The 17745-nt window shown below is 40.0% G+C and overlaps 1 protein-coding gene across 2 annotated transcripts; it reads right to left on the bottom strand.

Annotated features, from left to right (window-relative positions):
- Positions 1-17140, bottom strand: UBA2 (ubiquitin like modifier activating enzyme 2). 2 transcript variants are annotated; one of them, XM_072346548.1, is made up of 17 exons: positions 16906-17140; positions 13420-13503; positions 13084-13154; positions 11838-11902; positions 11297-11397; positions 11016-11137; positions 10430-10497; positions 8058-8179; positions 7185-7284; positions 6479-6639; positions 5531-5624; positions 5327-5439; positions 4705-4860; positions 4028-4124; positions 3319-3424; positions 2449-2585; positions 1-1096 (listed from the first exon to the last, which is right to left on the bottom strand). In XM_072346548.1, exons 1-17 carry the CDS (start codon positions 17047-17049, stop codon positions 918-920), a joined length of 1920 nt encoding a protein of 639 aa, XP_072202649.1. In that variant the 5' UTR covers positions 17050-17140; the 3' UTR covers positions 1-917. The 2 variants fall into 2 exon arrangements, with proteins under 2 accessions (XP_072202649.1, XP_072202650.1); XM_072346549.1 differs by lacking the exon at positions 13084-13154 and having other exon boundaries at positions 16906-16947.
- Between the last annotated feature and the right edge of the window lie 605 nt (positions 17141-17745).

Genomic DNA, 17745 nt, shown 5'->3' with positions numbered 1-17745 from the left:
TCCAAGAAAAAAAAAAGTCACAAAGGTTTTATTAAAAAAATTCCCCTTTTACCTCAAACAAGTGAAGCTTAAGTTCTGTACTACCAGGTTATGGTTAGAAAAATGACAATAGTACAGTCATTTCTGAAGGCTATGCATTTTAAAATCCCATCAATTGGCATAAACTTGGACTGTGCAAGCATATATAGCAAGTACTTCAGATGTCATTTATTTGGTCCGTCAGATGTACAGTATAGTAGTAGTATCTGAGTTTACAAAACATCAAATATAAATAACCAGAAACTGTAACAATACACAAAAGATTTGCTTCTTACATTGACATACCAGGCAGTACGAGCTGAAAACCTTGAGTAAATTAACAGTTTTACAGTAATGTACATAGTGCCAGTTAAAGTTTAAGAACACTGCTAAAACATGGCACTAATTTGCTTTAGTGAATTTGCTCTTTGTTCAGGGTATGAAAAATGTTTAGGACTAGACTAAAAATGCTTTTCTTCAAGCAAAAGAAAAATTTAGGTACTTACAAATTTGGGCATCAAGTGACAACCCTTTACTAAACCAGATTAGGTTTTTTTCCTGTCCTACTGAATTATACTTAAAAGGTATTTACACAAAAATAACATGCTTATTTTTATGACTGTTTAAGTAAATACTTATCTGCAAGTATTTAAAAACTATGCTTCTACTACATTTAATATACAGAATTCAACATGGAAAAACTTCTAGAAGAGTCTATTGAGATGATAGCTTTATCATCAAGAGAAACAGACAAAAATGATTTAAGCCAATGGTTTGGTATTTCCTCAGAACAAAAGCCTTGCAATTAGTCTAGTTCTGGACATTTCTCACATCCCCAAATAATATGCTGTTGCTGCATTACATTAACTCAAACATTTTGTCAAACAACATTTGCATGTTCAGTCTAACGCTATGATTTCATCCTGCTCTTCTGTCTGCTCCATACGCACTCTCTTTGTACCGACGCACTCTTTATCTTCTAGTTTTCTCTTGCGGCTCTTATTTTCCGTATCATCAGCATTACTTGAATGGCCTTCATCTTCAGAATCAATAATGAATAGATCATCTTGATCTGGAGCTGCAAAATACATATTTTTAATTCCAATGGGTACTGCAGGGATAGTCTGCTCTCAAAATAAAGTGCACACAGGATGCCTCTAATGTAACAAACACATCTCAGAGCACTCTTTATCCATATCTTTGTCATCAAACTGCAAGAGTCTTCTGAATTTCTCTAAAACCCATGAAATATGCTTTTCATGTGGTTATTCCCTTTTCATTAGGTTATGGAAAATATTTCAATAACTCAAAAATTCCCGTATTTTTAGGAGTTCCCACATTAGCTAATGAAAATGCATCAGCACAATTTTTTGCATGTACAAAGTAGAACTGCATGCTATCTGCTAGAGTCCTTAAGAACGTTTAAACACAAAGCTGTACGCCAGCCTCACCTCTGGCTAGTGCATTCAATAAAATTCTCCACTAGAAACCATGCTCTATGAGAGAGAAAATGTGCAGAGAGGGAAGACTGGAACAGCGGGCAGACTTGAAAGAGCTGATAACAATGGATGGTATAAAGAAGGCAAAGTAGAACCAAACATGAACTTTCATGACATCTAGCGGACTTCAAGTAGAAACTCATCTTAAAAATTCATCTTGTGCTGGTTTCTAATGCTAACTGGGCCAGAGGGGTTGCGCTGTACTTAATCTATATCAGAACTCACAACATTTAATCATTCATGAAACAAAACACAAGACACAGGTGACCACACACTGCCGGGTCTGCCTTAAGAAGGACTCTCTGACAGGTAAATTAACACCATCTAAAGCTTAAGATGGAGCTACAGATAACAATAAAACACTACAGTGTTTCCAGTACATTAGCTTTCACTGCTTACAAGGTCGTATTCCAAAGAAAACCCTGAATTAAAAAAGTCATGGTGAAATTTCTTAGATAGCAGATATATATCTGTTCACCATGCCATGTATTACTCAGCAGGTGAAAAATGATTATTTTTAAGCAGATTTAGAAAAAACATCTTAAATTAACAGAATGAGATGTGATCAAAGAGATCCACAAAGTAACTTTTAATCTGTAGGAAGAAAGCAGCAAACTCAATTCATTTTTGTCGCACAATCGGGTGATTGGGAGATAGACAAAATGGGTTTAACTTTATTTAAATCACCATGCAAATAGTGCGTTTCAGCTGACACCCTCTCTCAAGCACCTCCAAGATACATAATATAATAAGGTGTATTTACTATACACCTTTGAAACAGCCTGCTCATTTTAACTATTCAATATTATATTTACATGGAGGCAACTTGAGTACCTTTCACTTCATGCTGGCAAAGTTAAGTAACAAAATTCAAGTATTTTAATTGGGCTGAAAGACTATTTCACTTTATTTAATATTGACTGCTATTTACCTGTTGATGTTGAAGGCTGTGCTCCGTCATCGCTACCATTGGTAATGTTTTTGGTTGTTGGTTCTGTGGGTTTAGGGCCAACATTTTCAGGGGTGTCACCCACAACTTCAAATTCTACATCTTTTTCTAGGTCTTCACTGCAGAAAAAATGTATACCATTTTAAACAACGAAAATATTGCTTCTTCCACAAACAAAACATATCATTCAAATTATCAGAGTCCCTCCAACGGGGACAAAGTAAGGAAAATATACGTAAGAGAAGGAAAATCTGTTCATCCCTCCTCTATAATTTGTGCTCTGTCTATTCATGAATACTGTTCCCCTGCCAGTGCCATGCCATAAAATGCTTAGGAAAGAAAGGAAATCATTACCTTAGGTTACTTTTCTTCCTCAATCTCACATTTTTATTTGCACTGAAATTGCAGTGTGTTGATCTACTCTATATAATAAGCGTATTACTTATCCAAAATTAAATACACACACCAATTATTTTGAAGTGCCTTCTCTTTGCATTACCATTTCTGAACACATGCAGATGATTTACTACTTCAGCAGGTCTTTATTTGTTTATACACAGTTGTTTCTCACCTTTTAGCTGCCCTAAAAGCAAATTTAGCTTTGCACTATTTTTATGTTGCTTAATGAGCAAACTGTTCAGATACAATCTTACTAATTACTTTTGTATTAAAAAGAGAAATTAAGAGAAACAACACATTGAATTATATCCATTTATTTTAAATAAAACTAATTTCATTATATAAGCAACTTAATGTTTTTGCTTTATGCACAAATTCAAAATTCACAACCAGAGACTCCCTGTGGAATTATTCTGTACATATACACAAAGGTCATTATTTCAGAATTCTTACCTATGAAGCACATTGATTAACAGAGTATAATCCTGGAGGAAATCATCTGCTTGTAGCCGAGTGCCGTTTCGAATTCCAAAGTCTGATAATTTCCTATGGTTATTTGCTGGAAAAATAGTGAAACACAGTGTTGTGTATAGCTGTTTATACAAAGGTTGTCTTTACTATTAAGAAATAAGTACTCCAGATGTTTAACTCATAAACTGAACACTAATACTGTCTGAACAGAAAGTAAAAGCCAACATTTAAACCTATCAAAAGTTAGAGTTATGGATTTTGACTCATTCTTGTTGCCAGTGTCATGTTCACTTAACTATTATTACATCTAGGAACATCTGGAGATAATATGTGTACTTCAATAGGGCTTGCAAGCAACATGAAAATAACACAACCTAAGAATCTATAAATGAGAAAGTGAAAGAAACTACAAAACAGGGGAAGATAAGTGCTGCATTTTTATAGCTGAATGTCTGATTCCTAATTGGAATCTTGATGCTCAGTTGAAAGTATTTGATATGGGAAAGCAGAGCAGTACATACAGCTAGACAACACCACGAGCTATTCTTAAGCCACTTACATACTTGCAAATCCAGTTCTCTTCAATTATTAGTCTACAGGCAGAGCACTAAACCACTTACTACAATTCCTTATATTTTAGTTTATTCTTAGCTTTTATCTACTTTTAACCAAAAAGCTCCAGTACACATACCTTCTGTTTCTCCTTCTTCTGAAGAGATAAGAATGGTTCCCTTTCCATCATCTATCTGTACATCTGGTGCTACCATAGCAAATTTTTCTTTCACTATCTGAAAAGATTAATTTCATTATGTAATCAATATCTGCTTTTATAATGTTCATAAGACAAATAACCTTGAATTATGCTGTTTTTCCTGTCCTGGCCCATGTTCAGGCATCTGCTAAAAGCCTGTATTTTCTTTCTTCTTTCTCATGAAAAAAACAAACTCATTTTGTTACCTGAAATCATGGGACCTAAAAAAATAATGTCTATGACATCTGTGATCTCACCTTTACAATTCCAGATGACATGCTGATTTGATTTTTTAATTACTTCTTTCATAAAATGGTAGTTTTGGAAATGAGTTGCCACTACAGAATTGCTACTGAATTATTCAACTGAAATGTTTCTATTTTTTTCCTGTTAATTACAAATAGAACTTTAAAAAACAAAATACATAAGACACAATACAAGGGCACACAAATTAGACGCATATTGGCTAATCTAGCATTTCTTGTATCTGAGAAAAACACAAAGAGTAGAGCAAATACAACAAAGATAACGTTCAGTCAAAATGTACTGAACAAAATCTTTAATAATGTACAATACTGGAATGAAAGCTAAAGCCATAGCTAATATTCAAGATTTACCTTGTCCTGGAGTGTTAGCACAGTAACTTTGTGTACATTAAGTCTCACAGTCACTTCTGGCTTACTTGCACACACGTAACAGTTAGGATTTGGTGGATCCAAAGCACAAGGAACCAACAGCTTCTTTTTGGGATTTGGCTGCTTGTTCAAAAATATCTTGAAGACAGACAAGAACGAAACAAGTTATTCTGTAAGTAAAGCACTTAAAACCTGTTTCCCTACAGATCTGTTCTCTTTAAGAATCCCAGTTTGTCCTGTTCCCTAATCCTCTTTTACATGCCTACTAAACAGGAAAAAGTGTGTATTACAGCCAGCCCACGATGACACCTGTGCTGACTAATCAGCTACTGCCAAACAGAGCTGTAACATGAAAATAGCATGTTTCAAGTGATGTCAGTCTGGTTCTCCCTCTTATCCAGCAGCTAGTTTTCATGAAATCAGATGAACACAATCCTCAAGACTTCCACTTCTCTCTCTGTAGTGGTTGAAAGTTTCTAATAGATTCAGAACTACTGAAACAAAACGTGATACGGAGTAAAACTACACACTAGTAAAAGAAGGTTAAATGACTGTTGAATAAATAACGAATAACAAGAAAGAGAAGTGTCTTATTCCCACTTACCGTTCTACACTGATCTATTTTTCCTGATAAAATCTTCAAACCCTCCAACACTATCAGACCAGCTATTATTGCATTAGTAGTAGCTATAGCTGGGATAATATTTCCTGCCATTGCTGCAAAAGAAACAAGAGTGCATGGATTTTTAACAGCAAATGAAATTTCAAGCTTAGATTATTAAATAAAGCAATACATTTTAACTCTTACACTTGATATCAAATCTGCTCTTCATATTCATACTGAAAACATGCATCCTGAGGTTTGCAGCAGAAGTGACAAAATCCATTGCAGAAGGGTCATCCTGACAAGAAGTCAATGGAAAGTGCATTTAAAAATCAGATTAGACATTGGGAAAACTTTGCAACATAAAGAAGTCTGTGAAATATTCCATTTCAAAGTATGTACACTTCTTCATTTAAATAGAACGTTTAGACTGAACAGTAGTACTTTAAAAGCATGTTTAGAAAATGTATTTAGTATTTTAATACTGCATGAGTATAATAATAAAATGCCTCTTTATGTTCAAAATATGTCTAAATAAAACACTGTAAGGTTTATTATGCTTGATTTCAAGCACTGGTGCTTTACAAACAAGAAGTATTTTCACCAACTGTTGCAATACTGTTTTTCTATTTTGGTCGTCACTCCCCCCTTACTGACACACCACATTTTTTTCTTACATCAGGTGACAACTGACCACAGGAAGCTCACACTGTCGCTGGTGCTGAAGAATTCATTGCTTCTTGCTTTTCTCCTGCAGAACTTGTAATGTGCCACATATCTATTGTCAGAGCTAATTGTGTCCAACTCTAGCTACAAACTACTGTACAAGAACATGTTTTAGAGAAAGCTCCAGCAAAGGAAAAACGGAGTGGCATTATTAACATATTTTCAAATTGAAAATATGGCACCTACTTCTTAATTCGTGCTTTTTAAAGTTAGTAAATTATTTTACACCACGATACTTACTCCATACATATAATGTCATATCAAGTACCTAAGGTATGTATTTGTTTACTTACAGAAAGTGCTTTTAGTGATGTGTCAGACATTTTTGTCCTTAGCAGCACTACAATGTAATTAAACTCCATGACTCCAACATTTGCATTAAGTACACAGAATATAAAGTGCTTCTTATCTATGAGGTAAACTAACCTTATCCCATATAAGCTCTGCCCCATCACCTTTCTCAGCCAGGTGAAGTCTCAGGGTTTCGACACTCTTTGAGAATAAGTGTGCATAGCTCTTGACATCGAGAACCTGCTGATCTTTCAAAACTGAGGAGGATTCATTTTGTTGGTCAGGTACATTGTTCTCTTCAGGAAAAGAAAAAAAAAAACAAAAATAACCAGGAATATTTATAAACTCCAAAAAAAATTCTCAAAGAACTCAGAATCTGCTGATTGAACAAAATTAAATGTTTTGTAAACTGAAGAACAGCTCTCTTAAGCTACAGCTGCCCTGAGGTTTGTTTTTTCCAGTCTGCAACTAACAGCTGTACATCAGGGCATCAACAGACGTGCTCAAGCTAAAACAAATGTAGGTTCTCAGCTTTTAGATAAAATGTATCAGTGTGTGCCCTAAGGTCCCCTAGAATAAACTGGCACACAACTTTATGAAATAGGAATTCTCCTTAACCAATACTGGTTATTCAAAATAAGAATTCCCAAACAGTTTTTTAGAAAAAAAAAAAAAAATGTTTTCTATACAGGAGAAAGAAATATATCTTCAGGAGTTATGAAGAAGCAGTGTGTTCAGTATCAGTACCCAATTGTGACAGTGGGAAAACATACTTGTCACAGAGCTATTAACAAACAAGAAATATGACTTACAAGTATCTATCAGGAGGAGGAACAATTACCTTGATTTTGTACTTCAGCCCAATCCAGTGGCACTGGAGGCTTTCTTTTCCTCCACAGCTTATCCATGGTCAGCAAATATCTAATGTCATCTTTAAAAAGCTGGGAAACATTAAAACATATCTTTTATTTTTTCATCTCCTTTGAAAATGAAAAAACAGCATTAGATGTATGAGTTTTTGCTTTTCTCCTTGATAATATTTAAAACAAGACATACAAAATCAAACTCCACAAGAACAAACTCTCAATGCTTTGAGCAGAAAGTATATAGTTCTCATTAATTTGGGGGGGACCAAAATCAAGAAACTGTCACCCAAACTGTGGGTCCATGTGAAGCTATCACTACAGCTATCTGTATACTGTCCCCCTACAATACTGTTACCTACATGCCACTTAATTTCAAGAGGAAAATTACTATTATCTATTAATACTACATTCTATACTCATTTCCTCTCTGTAAACACCTTTTGCAACTACTTAGAAGCAAAACTCCTTAGAGTTTATATTTTCTGATACCAGAATCTGGTTATATACAGGATGTAAATTAGATATTTCTGATCCTCACACTGGTTCTGATAAGTTGCAGTGAGACTTCTACAGAATTCAAGAGATGGCCTTCTCGTATCAGAACAACTCAGCTGAGTTTTTTTCCTCTACAGTATGGACAAGCTGCTCAAGTTGTCCGTACAGACACAAACAGAATGCCATAAGACAAGCAAAAATTGCAAAAGACCAACACAACAGCAAATTGATGAAGCTGTAATACAATGTCGTGACTGATGCCCCATGTTTAGTGTTCAAACTGGATTGTGACTGAACTTTAAAACTTCTCATATGCTTCAAATAAAGTGATTTATTGGGGGTAAAAAATGTACCTTGGTAAAAAGCTTAACTGGATCATATCCAGTTGATTTAGCCCACTCCTTTGTTGAAACACGTTTAATCTCACCATCTTCATTTGATGCTTGTGCTCTGGCTTCTGCTTCTGCCGGCTCCCCTATAAATAAAGCATTAACAGAATGTTAGTTAACAGGACAAAAAAGGAAATCACATCCAAATATTTCCCATAGTGTCAATGATCAAAATTATTCAAGCACCATAAAACTGCTTCACTGTTCCCAATTAAAGCTAAATTAGACACAGTGACTGTCCATTTCTACAACTACAGTTCACTAGTTTAACTTAATGCTTATTCTTTTACTGGCAGAAACAATGAGCAATTGTTTCCTATTTATTTTCTTCCCACTGTGTCATGATTTCATAAATCTCTAACAATCTCCTTTAAGCAGTCTTTTTTCCTGGTTTAAGAGTGTTAGTCTTGTTAGAACTTTAAGACAGATTATCAGCTTCCTACCTCTGGTCATCCCTACATGATAATATTCTATCTATACAGGTGCTGTGCTGTTCATTTTCATTTTTTTCCTAGTCACTTCAGCAATTGTTATCTTGGCTACTGGTAAGCAGCAAGTTGGTATTTTCAGACAACTACTAAAGTCTTGACTGGGTGAAGAAAATCAACTCAGAAAATCATCATTTCATGTGCAAATTTCTGAATGTCCTCCCCTCTCCAATGCACCATTTTATTTATCTGCACCAAAATCTACCTAGCATTTCACTATCTAGTCATTTTGTATCGTGAAGCTTTCTTCTGCTTTTAATTCTTAACCATCATCTTTATTATTCTGAGGAAGTCTGCGTATTAATGTCTGCCAAGCAGCACTGGGAGACCCTCTAATAACCATTTGTCTCTATCATTTAAGTATTTATCCACTTCAGAATCTTCATCCTTTTTTCCCTGCAAGACATCTTAGCTTCTTCAGGTTCCTTACAAAAGAGTGCCACCTGCAGATTTATAACAGAGTAAACCAGATACGCTTGTCCACAGGTTTGACAATGCCTTCAAAAAACCCTGACACATGACACGGTTTCCCTTTCCCTTACTTTTCCTTGACATACCATAGAAGGTCCCCTGACTCTTACCAGCATTAGAGCAACGGACACTTTGATTGCTACAAAGATGAGGCCAAAGCTCAGTGCTCCCTCTAATTGCTCTGGGATCCTTCTTCAAGTGAGCCGCAGCACGTCTGCTGCCTTCAAGTACTCCTGCAGCTATTGCTGTAAATGAATTTATACGCCACTCTTTTAAGAGTTAGCTATTTGTTCAGGATGCCCCATAGGAACAATTCATTACATGAATGTTATCTGATGTTCAGAAATTCTGAAGCTCTTCTTAAGCTTCCTCTCCCAAGGATCCAGAAGGAGAAGCAGTAAAGCTGCTTATTCACCATTACAATAACTATGGCTACTGCCCATATAAAGAAATGCAGAATAACTACAAAAACATCACACAAAATGGGCATCTTTCCTATGCGGATGAACATGGAAGTGTCTCAAACTAGAAGAGTTCAGACTTGACCCCGTTTCCCAGTTTGTCAATCCCTCAGCTAGGAATTCAAAATGCAGTGTGACTACAAACAGCACTCAGTTTTCAGTCCTTGGTTCAGAAACCAAGCCTCCCACCTGAAGGGAAGGAAGTACTCCATCAAATCCAACACACAGGAAAATGTGTTGTCCTGCAATGACCAGTAATATTTAATTTTCACTTCAGGTTCACTTCACTTCTCCGTGCACATGGGGAAGACAGTTTGCTCTGGAGGGAACTGGAGTCCCTGAATACATATAAAGCTTACTCATCTAAGTCATTCATCACAAACCTGGGTGTACTGTCTGGAACTTCACGATTACAAAGCATACTGACTGCTCCTCACAGCTGCTCTACCCACACTCTCACTGAAGACAACTAATGAATGACAGAGACCTATCTCACACCATATTAGAAGTTTTCTACAACAGCTGAAGTAATCATTTCATTAATGTTTTAGCTGCCCACAAGGGCTACAGTTCTGACATCTGAAACTAGCAAAACACTGGCATTTTGAAGAGTGCTTTTTGCATGCTGGCCACACAAAGATCTCAGTATACACTGTGTATCAAGTTAACTTAAAAACAAACAAGAAACAACCAACTAAACAAAAGCCAAATCAATGTAAACTTGGAATACATAGTAGTATGATGCACACAAAGGGGACCTGCTGCATGCACACCCTAAATTCACGTTCATGAGTGCTTTAAGTGAAATCCTCTTAAAAGAAAACAGGGCTGAACATAACTTTGAGAAATGGACAGCAGCAAGTCAATCTCTGACACGTTTCAGTAACAGGGTGAGTACAGTCTGTATCACACTTACAGGCAGCTTCAGGATCAGCTCTGTCAGGAGAGACTTCTTGATCAGCATCTTCTTCTCCAAACAACTGACTGCACAGCAATTAAGAACAACACCACATATGATTTTAATCATATCTTATTAAAGACTGCAGTATTTGTTAACTGGCATATGCCCACTTCAGAATTCTTGCTATCAGAGTGCTACTTCTTTCACTGCATTTTAAATTGCTGGAATTCATCACATGCAGACTTAATATGGACCGTGCAGAAAATCCAACAGAAAAATTAATTTAGGAAAACAGATGCATGTAACTGCCCCAATAGTTCATCCATCTCCATGATCCCAGCAAACCTTACTTTGTTTTAAAGTCGTTCTTCTCTGCCCTATTTCTGTGATACCAGAACAAGGCTTAAGTACTAACTGACATGCTATCTGTGTATTCAAAAAAACAGAAAAAACTTCAAAGAACTGGAGGTTTTTGCTATTATCTACATTAGTTTTCAAACTGTGTTCTTAATTTCTCAATCCGTAGTTTCAGAATCCAACACAAAGAGAGTGAGTCACAATCCCCATTTGGAAAGAAAAAAGCAAAAAACAAAAGACTTACTTAAACAAATACTTGGCCCACACAATGCAGTGGATAGGTTCTGACGGCGTGTTACGGATTGTGCAGCCTGGAAAAGTCTTCTGAGTTGGTTTAGGATGACATTCATAACATTCTGTCACTCCCTGATGAAAAGTGAGATATTTACTCATCACACCACGATGCTACTGATAGAATACGCTACTATGCGATGCACTGTAACTTTATCTCAGAGCACCCAACTCCGTTGTCTAAAATAGCCAATGATTTAAACTTAAAGTGACAGGAGTAGAACACAACCTGACCTTCTTAATAACTGTCACTTGACCAAGGTAGCCTGCAGTTCCACTCTCTATAAGAGGAACATCAGCGGCCAGACACATCCTGTTCACATGGTTACGGGCAGCTGCAAAGCAAGAGGTTTGACAGAAATATGAGTAAGTCGAAATAAGTTTGACTTCTACAATCACAAGCTAGACTCCTATGCACACATTTGTCCTGAATTTGCCTTATTTGACTATAGATTGCGTTACGCCTCTTTCACAAAGCCCATTCTCCAACTGATACAAAATATACTGATGCTACAAAATACAGCAGACAATTTAATAAAGTTATGTGTTTACACAAAGTAGTAACACAGCAGACATGTTTACTTTCAAAGCACCTGTAACGGCTCTGACTACGCTTTCAATGTTCTAACAGTGCACAAAAGCATTAGTTAAACCAAAGCTGTGTTAAGAGGATACTTATTTAACAAGAACTAGCAGTAGAGCACATCAGAGTTCTGCTCCCATGAACAACAACAGCACTTTCACCTTCAATACAAAATCATAATGAAAACTTCACCTCTGTTATCCAGAGCATTCATAACCAACGTAAACTGGCGGAAGAACTCTACGTTATAGTCAGGGCTACAGAAAAGAAAAACAATATTCAAAATGGTACATCAAAGTTATTGGTTATTATGCCACAAAAGAAACAACACGCACAGAAAGGGCAGACTAATGTTCATGTATGGATTACATACACCATAGATTTACTGATAACTTTTAAGCACCCCATTTGTTTTCAGCCCATTTTAAAGCTGGGTAAAATCATGACTGTTATGTCACTGGAAGGACGTTATTCCAATTACTGTCACTTTGACCAATGAAACAAGCAGGCAAAAAAGTGTTTACACTGCTCTTACCTAATGAGTAAATTGGATGATCTCTGATAACTGACCTTAAAAACCACCAGCAGAGAGTAAGATGTGAACGCTGTAATTACCACAGCTCATCAGACTGCTGATATCTCATTACAGTGGGAGAGCTCAATTGGTTTTGATTGTGCCTGCACACCCTTAGAAGCCAAGATGAGGGACATGAAAACCCTGACACCTCAGTGTCTTCACACTGCATTTGTCTGACTTAAATAAGGCAGCAGCAAAGATGACAGAGAAACAAGGAAACAGGATTAATGGTTTTATAGTTTTAGAAGGATGCAATGAGCCAATGTTTCAGTGGCTGATCGCAACATCAGAGCTGAAACCTTAATATTAATAAAGAACGTGACCTTTTGTAAAAACTGGACAAATGCACATTAATAGCTGGGAAATAGCTAATGAAAGGCTATTTGATCTTATACTTCACTGACTTGTTGTGGACCATAAAGACTAGATTTTAACAGATTGGTAACTGAGCAATATTTACACCTGCCTTCCAACCCCAGCCATTCCACGATTCTATGCCCTATGCATGACAAAGGTTTTGTTCTGGTGGGTTTTTAAAATTTTTTTTAATCAAATACTCAACATTCACACTAATTCTCCTCTAATTATCACTCGTGACATCAAGAAATCCTTACAGCGTAGAATCTCAAGTAGTAAAGTTGCTAATAAAGTGAGAATGAGACACAAGCAAATAACTACAGCTACCAGAACTTAATTAAATTCATGCAAAATCCACACTCCCACTCAGTGCAATGCAGTCTCATATTTACAGCTACCTTATAGCGGAAGGTTTGTGAAGTACCTTAAAGCACACCACTGCAGCATTTAAATAACAGTACTTGCAAATCAGAACACGGAATTAGAGCTTAAAAACAAACATACTTCATGATGCTATCATGGTAAGCTATAATATTAGCTTCTGGATAAAACTGTAACACGCTTTCCTTGGCAACCTAGAAATAAAAACAAAACAAAACAAAAACAAAAACAACACTTATTATTTCTTCCTTCTTTCTAAAGAGACTCAGTACCAGTTGAGCACTGAGTAAATTGTCTACCTTAGAGATTTTAATACTTTTAAATGAAACTTGGCAGACAGCCACAAGCAACCAACCACCACTTACCTCTCAGCAGCACCAACTAAACTGTGACAGCTTTCTAACAACGTCCACAAAATAACACAAACGAGTAAAACGTGAGCTTCGGTTTGTTCCTCACCTGCGCTTTTGATCTTCCAACATGTTTCTTTTGAAACAAAAACTGCCTGTTGAGATTGCTGACATCGATAGTATCCAAATCGATCTACAAACACAAAAAGAGCCATTTCACTTCTGCAGAAATAAAAGGAACAAAGCCATCAACAGACGAATGTGATTAACTAAATCACAAAAGCTGCACAGACTGCTTTTTGGACCTCCATACTCTTACTACATTTATACAACAACTGTAGAAGCACCACGATCTTCAGGGAGAAAGGATCTTTATTTAAATGTTTATTAACAGTGGAACCACACCTCAAATATCAAGAGCTATTTGACAACAAACTTTCTTTGGAGAGTCCCTACTAAAAATGTACGTCAATTTTGAGATGCACAGGCAGAACATTTGGTGGAATGTCAATAACTGGCTCTTCTATCCCGTGCTGGATGAAGATTTTAGTGAGAAAGCATCAGGAGCACAGCGGGAGCCGGAGCAAATCAGGAAGGCCCCTGCACGTGCTTCCACAGGGCCAGGAAGGCCATCCTGCAAACTAACAGAGCATCCAGCTTCACGTGAACATGGCTGGGAGGAAATGAGGCTGTGCAGTCACCTAACCCATACAGCACAGGGCAAGCTTGTACTGCCTGCCACCAGGCAAGCGTGCATTAAAAAACATAACATTCACCCAGAAAAGGAAATAAATTGAATCGTGATCAAGATGTTTAAAAACATACAGAACAAACATTCGCGCTGTGCCACCTGAAAATATGTCATGTCTTTAATTCCCCTCGGAGCCATGTTTCTATTTGCCTCACACAAACTCGGACTTACATACAACAGCCAGAGGACTGATTCCTACCCGTGTTGTCACCACTAGTCACTTACACTCACGTTAGTCCTGCCCGTGCCCCTGACATGTTCAAACAGGAGCAGGTTGGGTGACAGCCCTCCTAACCCTGCAGTACCCCCCAAACTCCCACTGCTAATGCTGACGTACTCAGCACAGAAGACTTTCAGCTCTATGGAGGGTCCTGCTCAGTGCTCAGAGGGAAGGTTACACACCTGCAATGAAGGTGTTCCCATTTGCTTTTAATTTTATGAGCCCAAGTTGGATAAATGTAAAAGTACGTCACGCATTTCCCATGGAGGACTCTGCATACAAGATCAAAGTTCCAACTTGATGTAATCTGAAGGAAGTATTTATTTAAATGTTTAATTAAGTATCTAATTTAAGGATTCAAATTTAATGTGCTGAACACTCTACTAACCAGAGAGTCTCAGTTAAACGCTGCATAAAAGCACCCATGGAAACTAAGCACACAGAAAATAGAAGCTGTTTCAGAAGAGTATGAGGAGGTGGAGGTTGTCAATCTGTATGACCCATCGTGACCCCCAACCACTCGCACTCTGGTAACTGCCATCAGAAGGGATATCTGCCCAAAAACACACTTCACCTCCCTTCCCATGTGATGGCCATAAGGCTGGCTTAGTCGAAGGCCCTGAAGGTCGGGAACTTCAAGAGAAACTGTGCAAACCTCTGCTGATGTCCAACTCCCAAGAAAGTCTTCAGCCCTTTAACTGGAGACTGCAACTGACATAAGCTGCAAATGAAAACTGATCTCAAACAGCACTGCCAAGACAGAAAAGGGAATGGAAATTTTTCTCCAAAGAGAATACTTGAGACCATTGGACTCCAACCAAAGCTACAGTTCAGCTGTGAATGATCCAAATTTGACAGTCCTTAAGCTAAAGCAACTTCACACTGCTCTCATTTTTGAAAGCTAGAGGGAACTTCCTAAGAATAAACTTTGGTGTTCTGAATACAGACTTGTATTTTGACATGTAATTTTGTTCTACATTCAACAAAGTACATTTAGTTAAGCTTCATGGTTCTGAAGGGCTCCTGTTCAAAACCGTTTTTCCTTTTTAGCCTTAATGCTGTGACAAATAAATAAAGAAATAAGCCCACAGCTTACTTATAAAAACAAGAAGTATCCTCAGACACTTGAGCTTGTTGATCTGTATCAACCAGAGGAAAGCCCAGGAAATCAAAATTGCCTGTTTGCACAATTCTGCTCCTGCCCTCGCCTTGTCTCTTGCCCATCCATTCCGTATCAAAATGTTACCCCACCACATAAAACAGTATTTTTAAACGAAGGTGGCTCTGATCCAACACACACTTAAGGTAATGGAATCCATCCGAGGCAGCCTTCAAAGACCATCAAAAAAAGATCTAACCAAAGCGAAGGAGCCAACAAGGATACTCCAATGAGATCTATGCTTAACGACTAACTGGAAAACCAGGAGATACTAAACTGCAAGTTAGTGGACTGCAGGAGCACACAAGTGACAGAATAAGGTAGAAAAGAAAAAAGGAACAACAGAAGACAGTGTGGAAATCTCATATTTCTGCTCTCATACCACGTTAAAATTGGGTAGACTCCCACTGGCAGACTCAAACCAAAAGGGCAATTTGGAATTACACTTCAGCATGCCCTAGAATTTAGAGCAAAGCCCGAGCTGTACAAAGAGAGGCAGCTGGGCTCTTCTACCAGCTGGCAGGGCTGAGAGAAGCTGCTTCTGACAAGCTCTGCTCAACAAGTCTGAATGCAGGGACCAACTCCTTATGTGTCACATGGAACGCTCAGAAGTGACTCCTGGCATAGCACCAATGAGCCAAAACACAGACAGCAGAACAGCCCCGAATCTGCACTCCCGCGGCTTCTTAACGTGAAGTTATGAAAACAGTTCTCTTAACTTCTTCCAGAAGCGGATAAAAGCCACGAGGCCGGGCCGGGCCGCTTCTCTCGGTCCCGCGTGCAGTGCCACCCTCTCAGTTCCGCCCTTCCTACGCTCTCAGATGAGCTTCAGGAAGCAAAAGCGAAAGCATCGGCTGGCGGGAAGCTCCCACGGCGGATCTCCAGCACGGCCGGTTTTACAGCGCAGCGCCTAAAAGCAGCGCTCCATCCCGCTGCGGGCCGTCGCCAGCCCACTGAGCTCCGCACCCATTAAGCCGCACTAAGTCAACCTTGGGGACGGCGGGGCAGCGCATCGCCGCTTCCCAGCCAGCGCCTACGGCCCTAGAGGGGGCACGGCCGCTCCTCCGCCAAGCGGCGGCCGGGTTGGGCAGAGCGGCCCGAGCTCCGCAGCAAAGAGGCCCCGTTCGGCCGCCCCGGCGCTCGCTGTGCCGAGGAAGGGAGCCTCGGGGCGGATGGCGGATGGAGCCGCGTTCCTTTGTGCAAAGCCCGGCCCCCGGCGGCGCGAGGCCCAGCCCGGCCGCTTTGGCGGGCGCGCAGCAGTTTGAAAACACGCAGACAATGCGGGCGGGAGGGGCCGCGCCGCACCACAGCACCACAGCACCGCACCACAGCACAGCGCACCATAGCACAGCACAGCACACCGCAGCACAGCGTACCATACCACAGCACAGCGCCCCCGCCCGCCCCCGCCCAGCGGCCCTCCTCGCGCCCCCGACCCCGCGCCCGGCCCGGCCCCGGCCCTCACCACGTCGATGTTTCCGAAGCCGGTGAGCACCAGGTCCTTGAGAAGCTCGCAGCCGATGCCTCCGGCCCCCACCACCAAGAGCCGCGCCTGGGCCACGGCCTCCGCCAGCTCGCTGCCCAGCGGGCCCGACGCGGGCACGGACATGACGGCGGGCGAAAAACGGCGACGGGCGGAAAGAGCGGCGCCGCGCGGCTCTCCTCAGCCGGGCCGCACTCCGGGCAGAGAGCCCGCGAGACCAGAGCGGCGGCCGCCCGCCTGTCCTGCAGCGCCCCCTGGCGGCCTGGAGGTCCGCGGCACAGACGGGCGGCCGCCGCAGCTCGGGACAGCCGGGATTGATGAGAGTTCGAACCCCGCGCCCGCCGTTCCCCGGGCGGAGCAAACGGGACCCAGGAGCGACTCGAGGCGGGACCACCGTCTGCACACACACGGCCTCGCCGAAAATCCGCCCCGTCTGGCCACAGCACCCACAGTGGGGCACCCAGTGCCCGGCTGCAGCTGGGAAATACCACATCCTGGTCCCCAGGGAGAATCGGGAAGCTTTGAGAAGCATGAAGTGAGTTTTACATAGATTGACCTGGATGCTCCAGCTTGGCTCTAAAAGCTGGTGTGGGAAACTACAATTTATCTCTGAAAAACTGTTCTGCAAACAACATCCCATCAGCCCTTCCCCAAAAACAAACAAACCCACAACAGAAACGCTGCCAGTAGATTAATTTATACTGTGACATTAAACCTGTGCAAAAAGCTTAAAGTAACTTAAATGACTGCTCCATTAATTCTCCATTACAACTGCAAGAACAGGAGTGCTAGCAGAAACTCTCACCTTTTCTCCACTCAGTG

This window comes from Excalfactoria chinensis, chromosome 11, assembly GCF_039878825.1.
Source record: "Excalfactoria chinensis isolate bCotChi1 chromosome 11, bCotChi1.hap2, whole genome shotgun sequence".
In the NCBI taxonomy this organism is placed as follows: domain Eukaryota; kingdom Metazoa; phylum Chordata; class Aves; order Galliformes; family Phasianidae; genus Excalfactoria; species Excalfactoria chinensis.
This window is presented reverse-complemented; position numbering and strand designations above follow the sequence as displayed.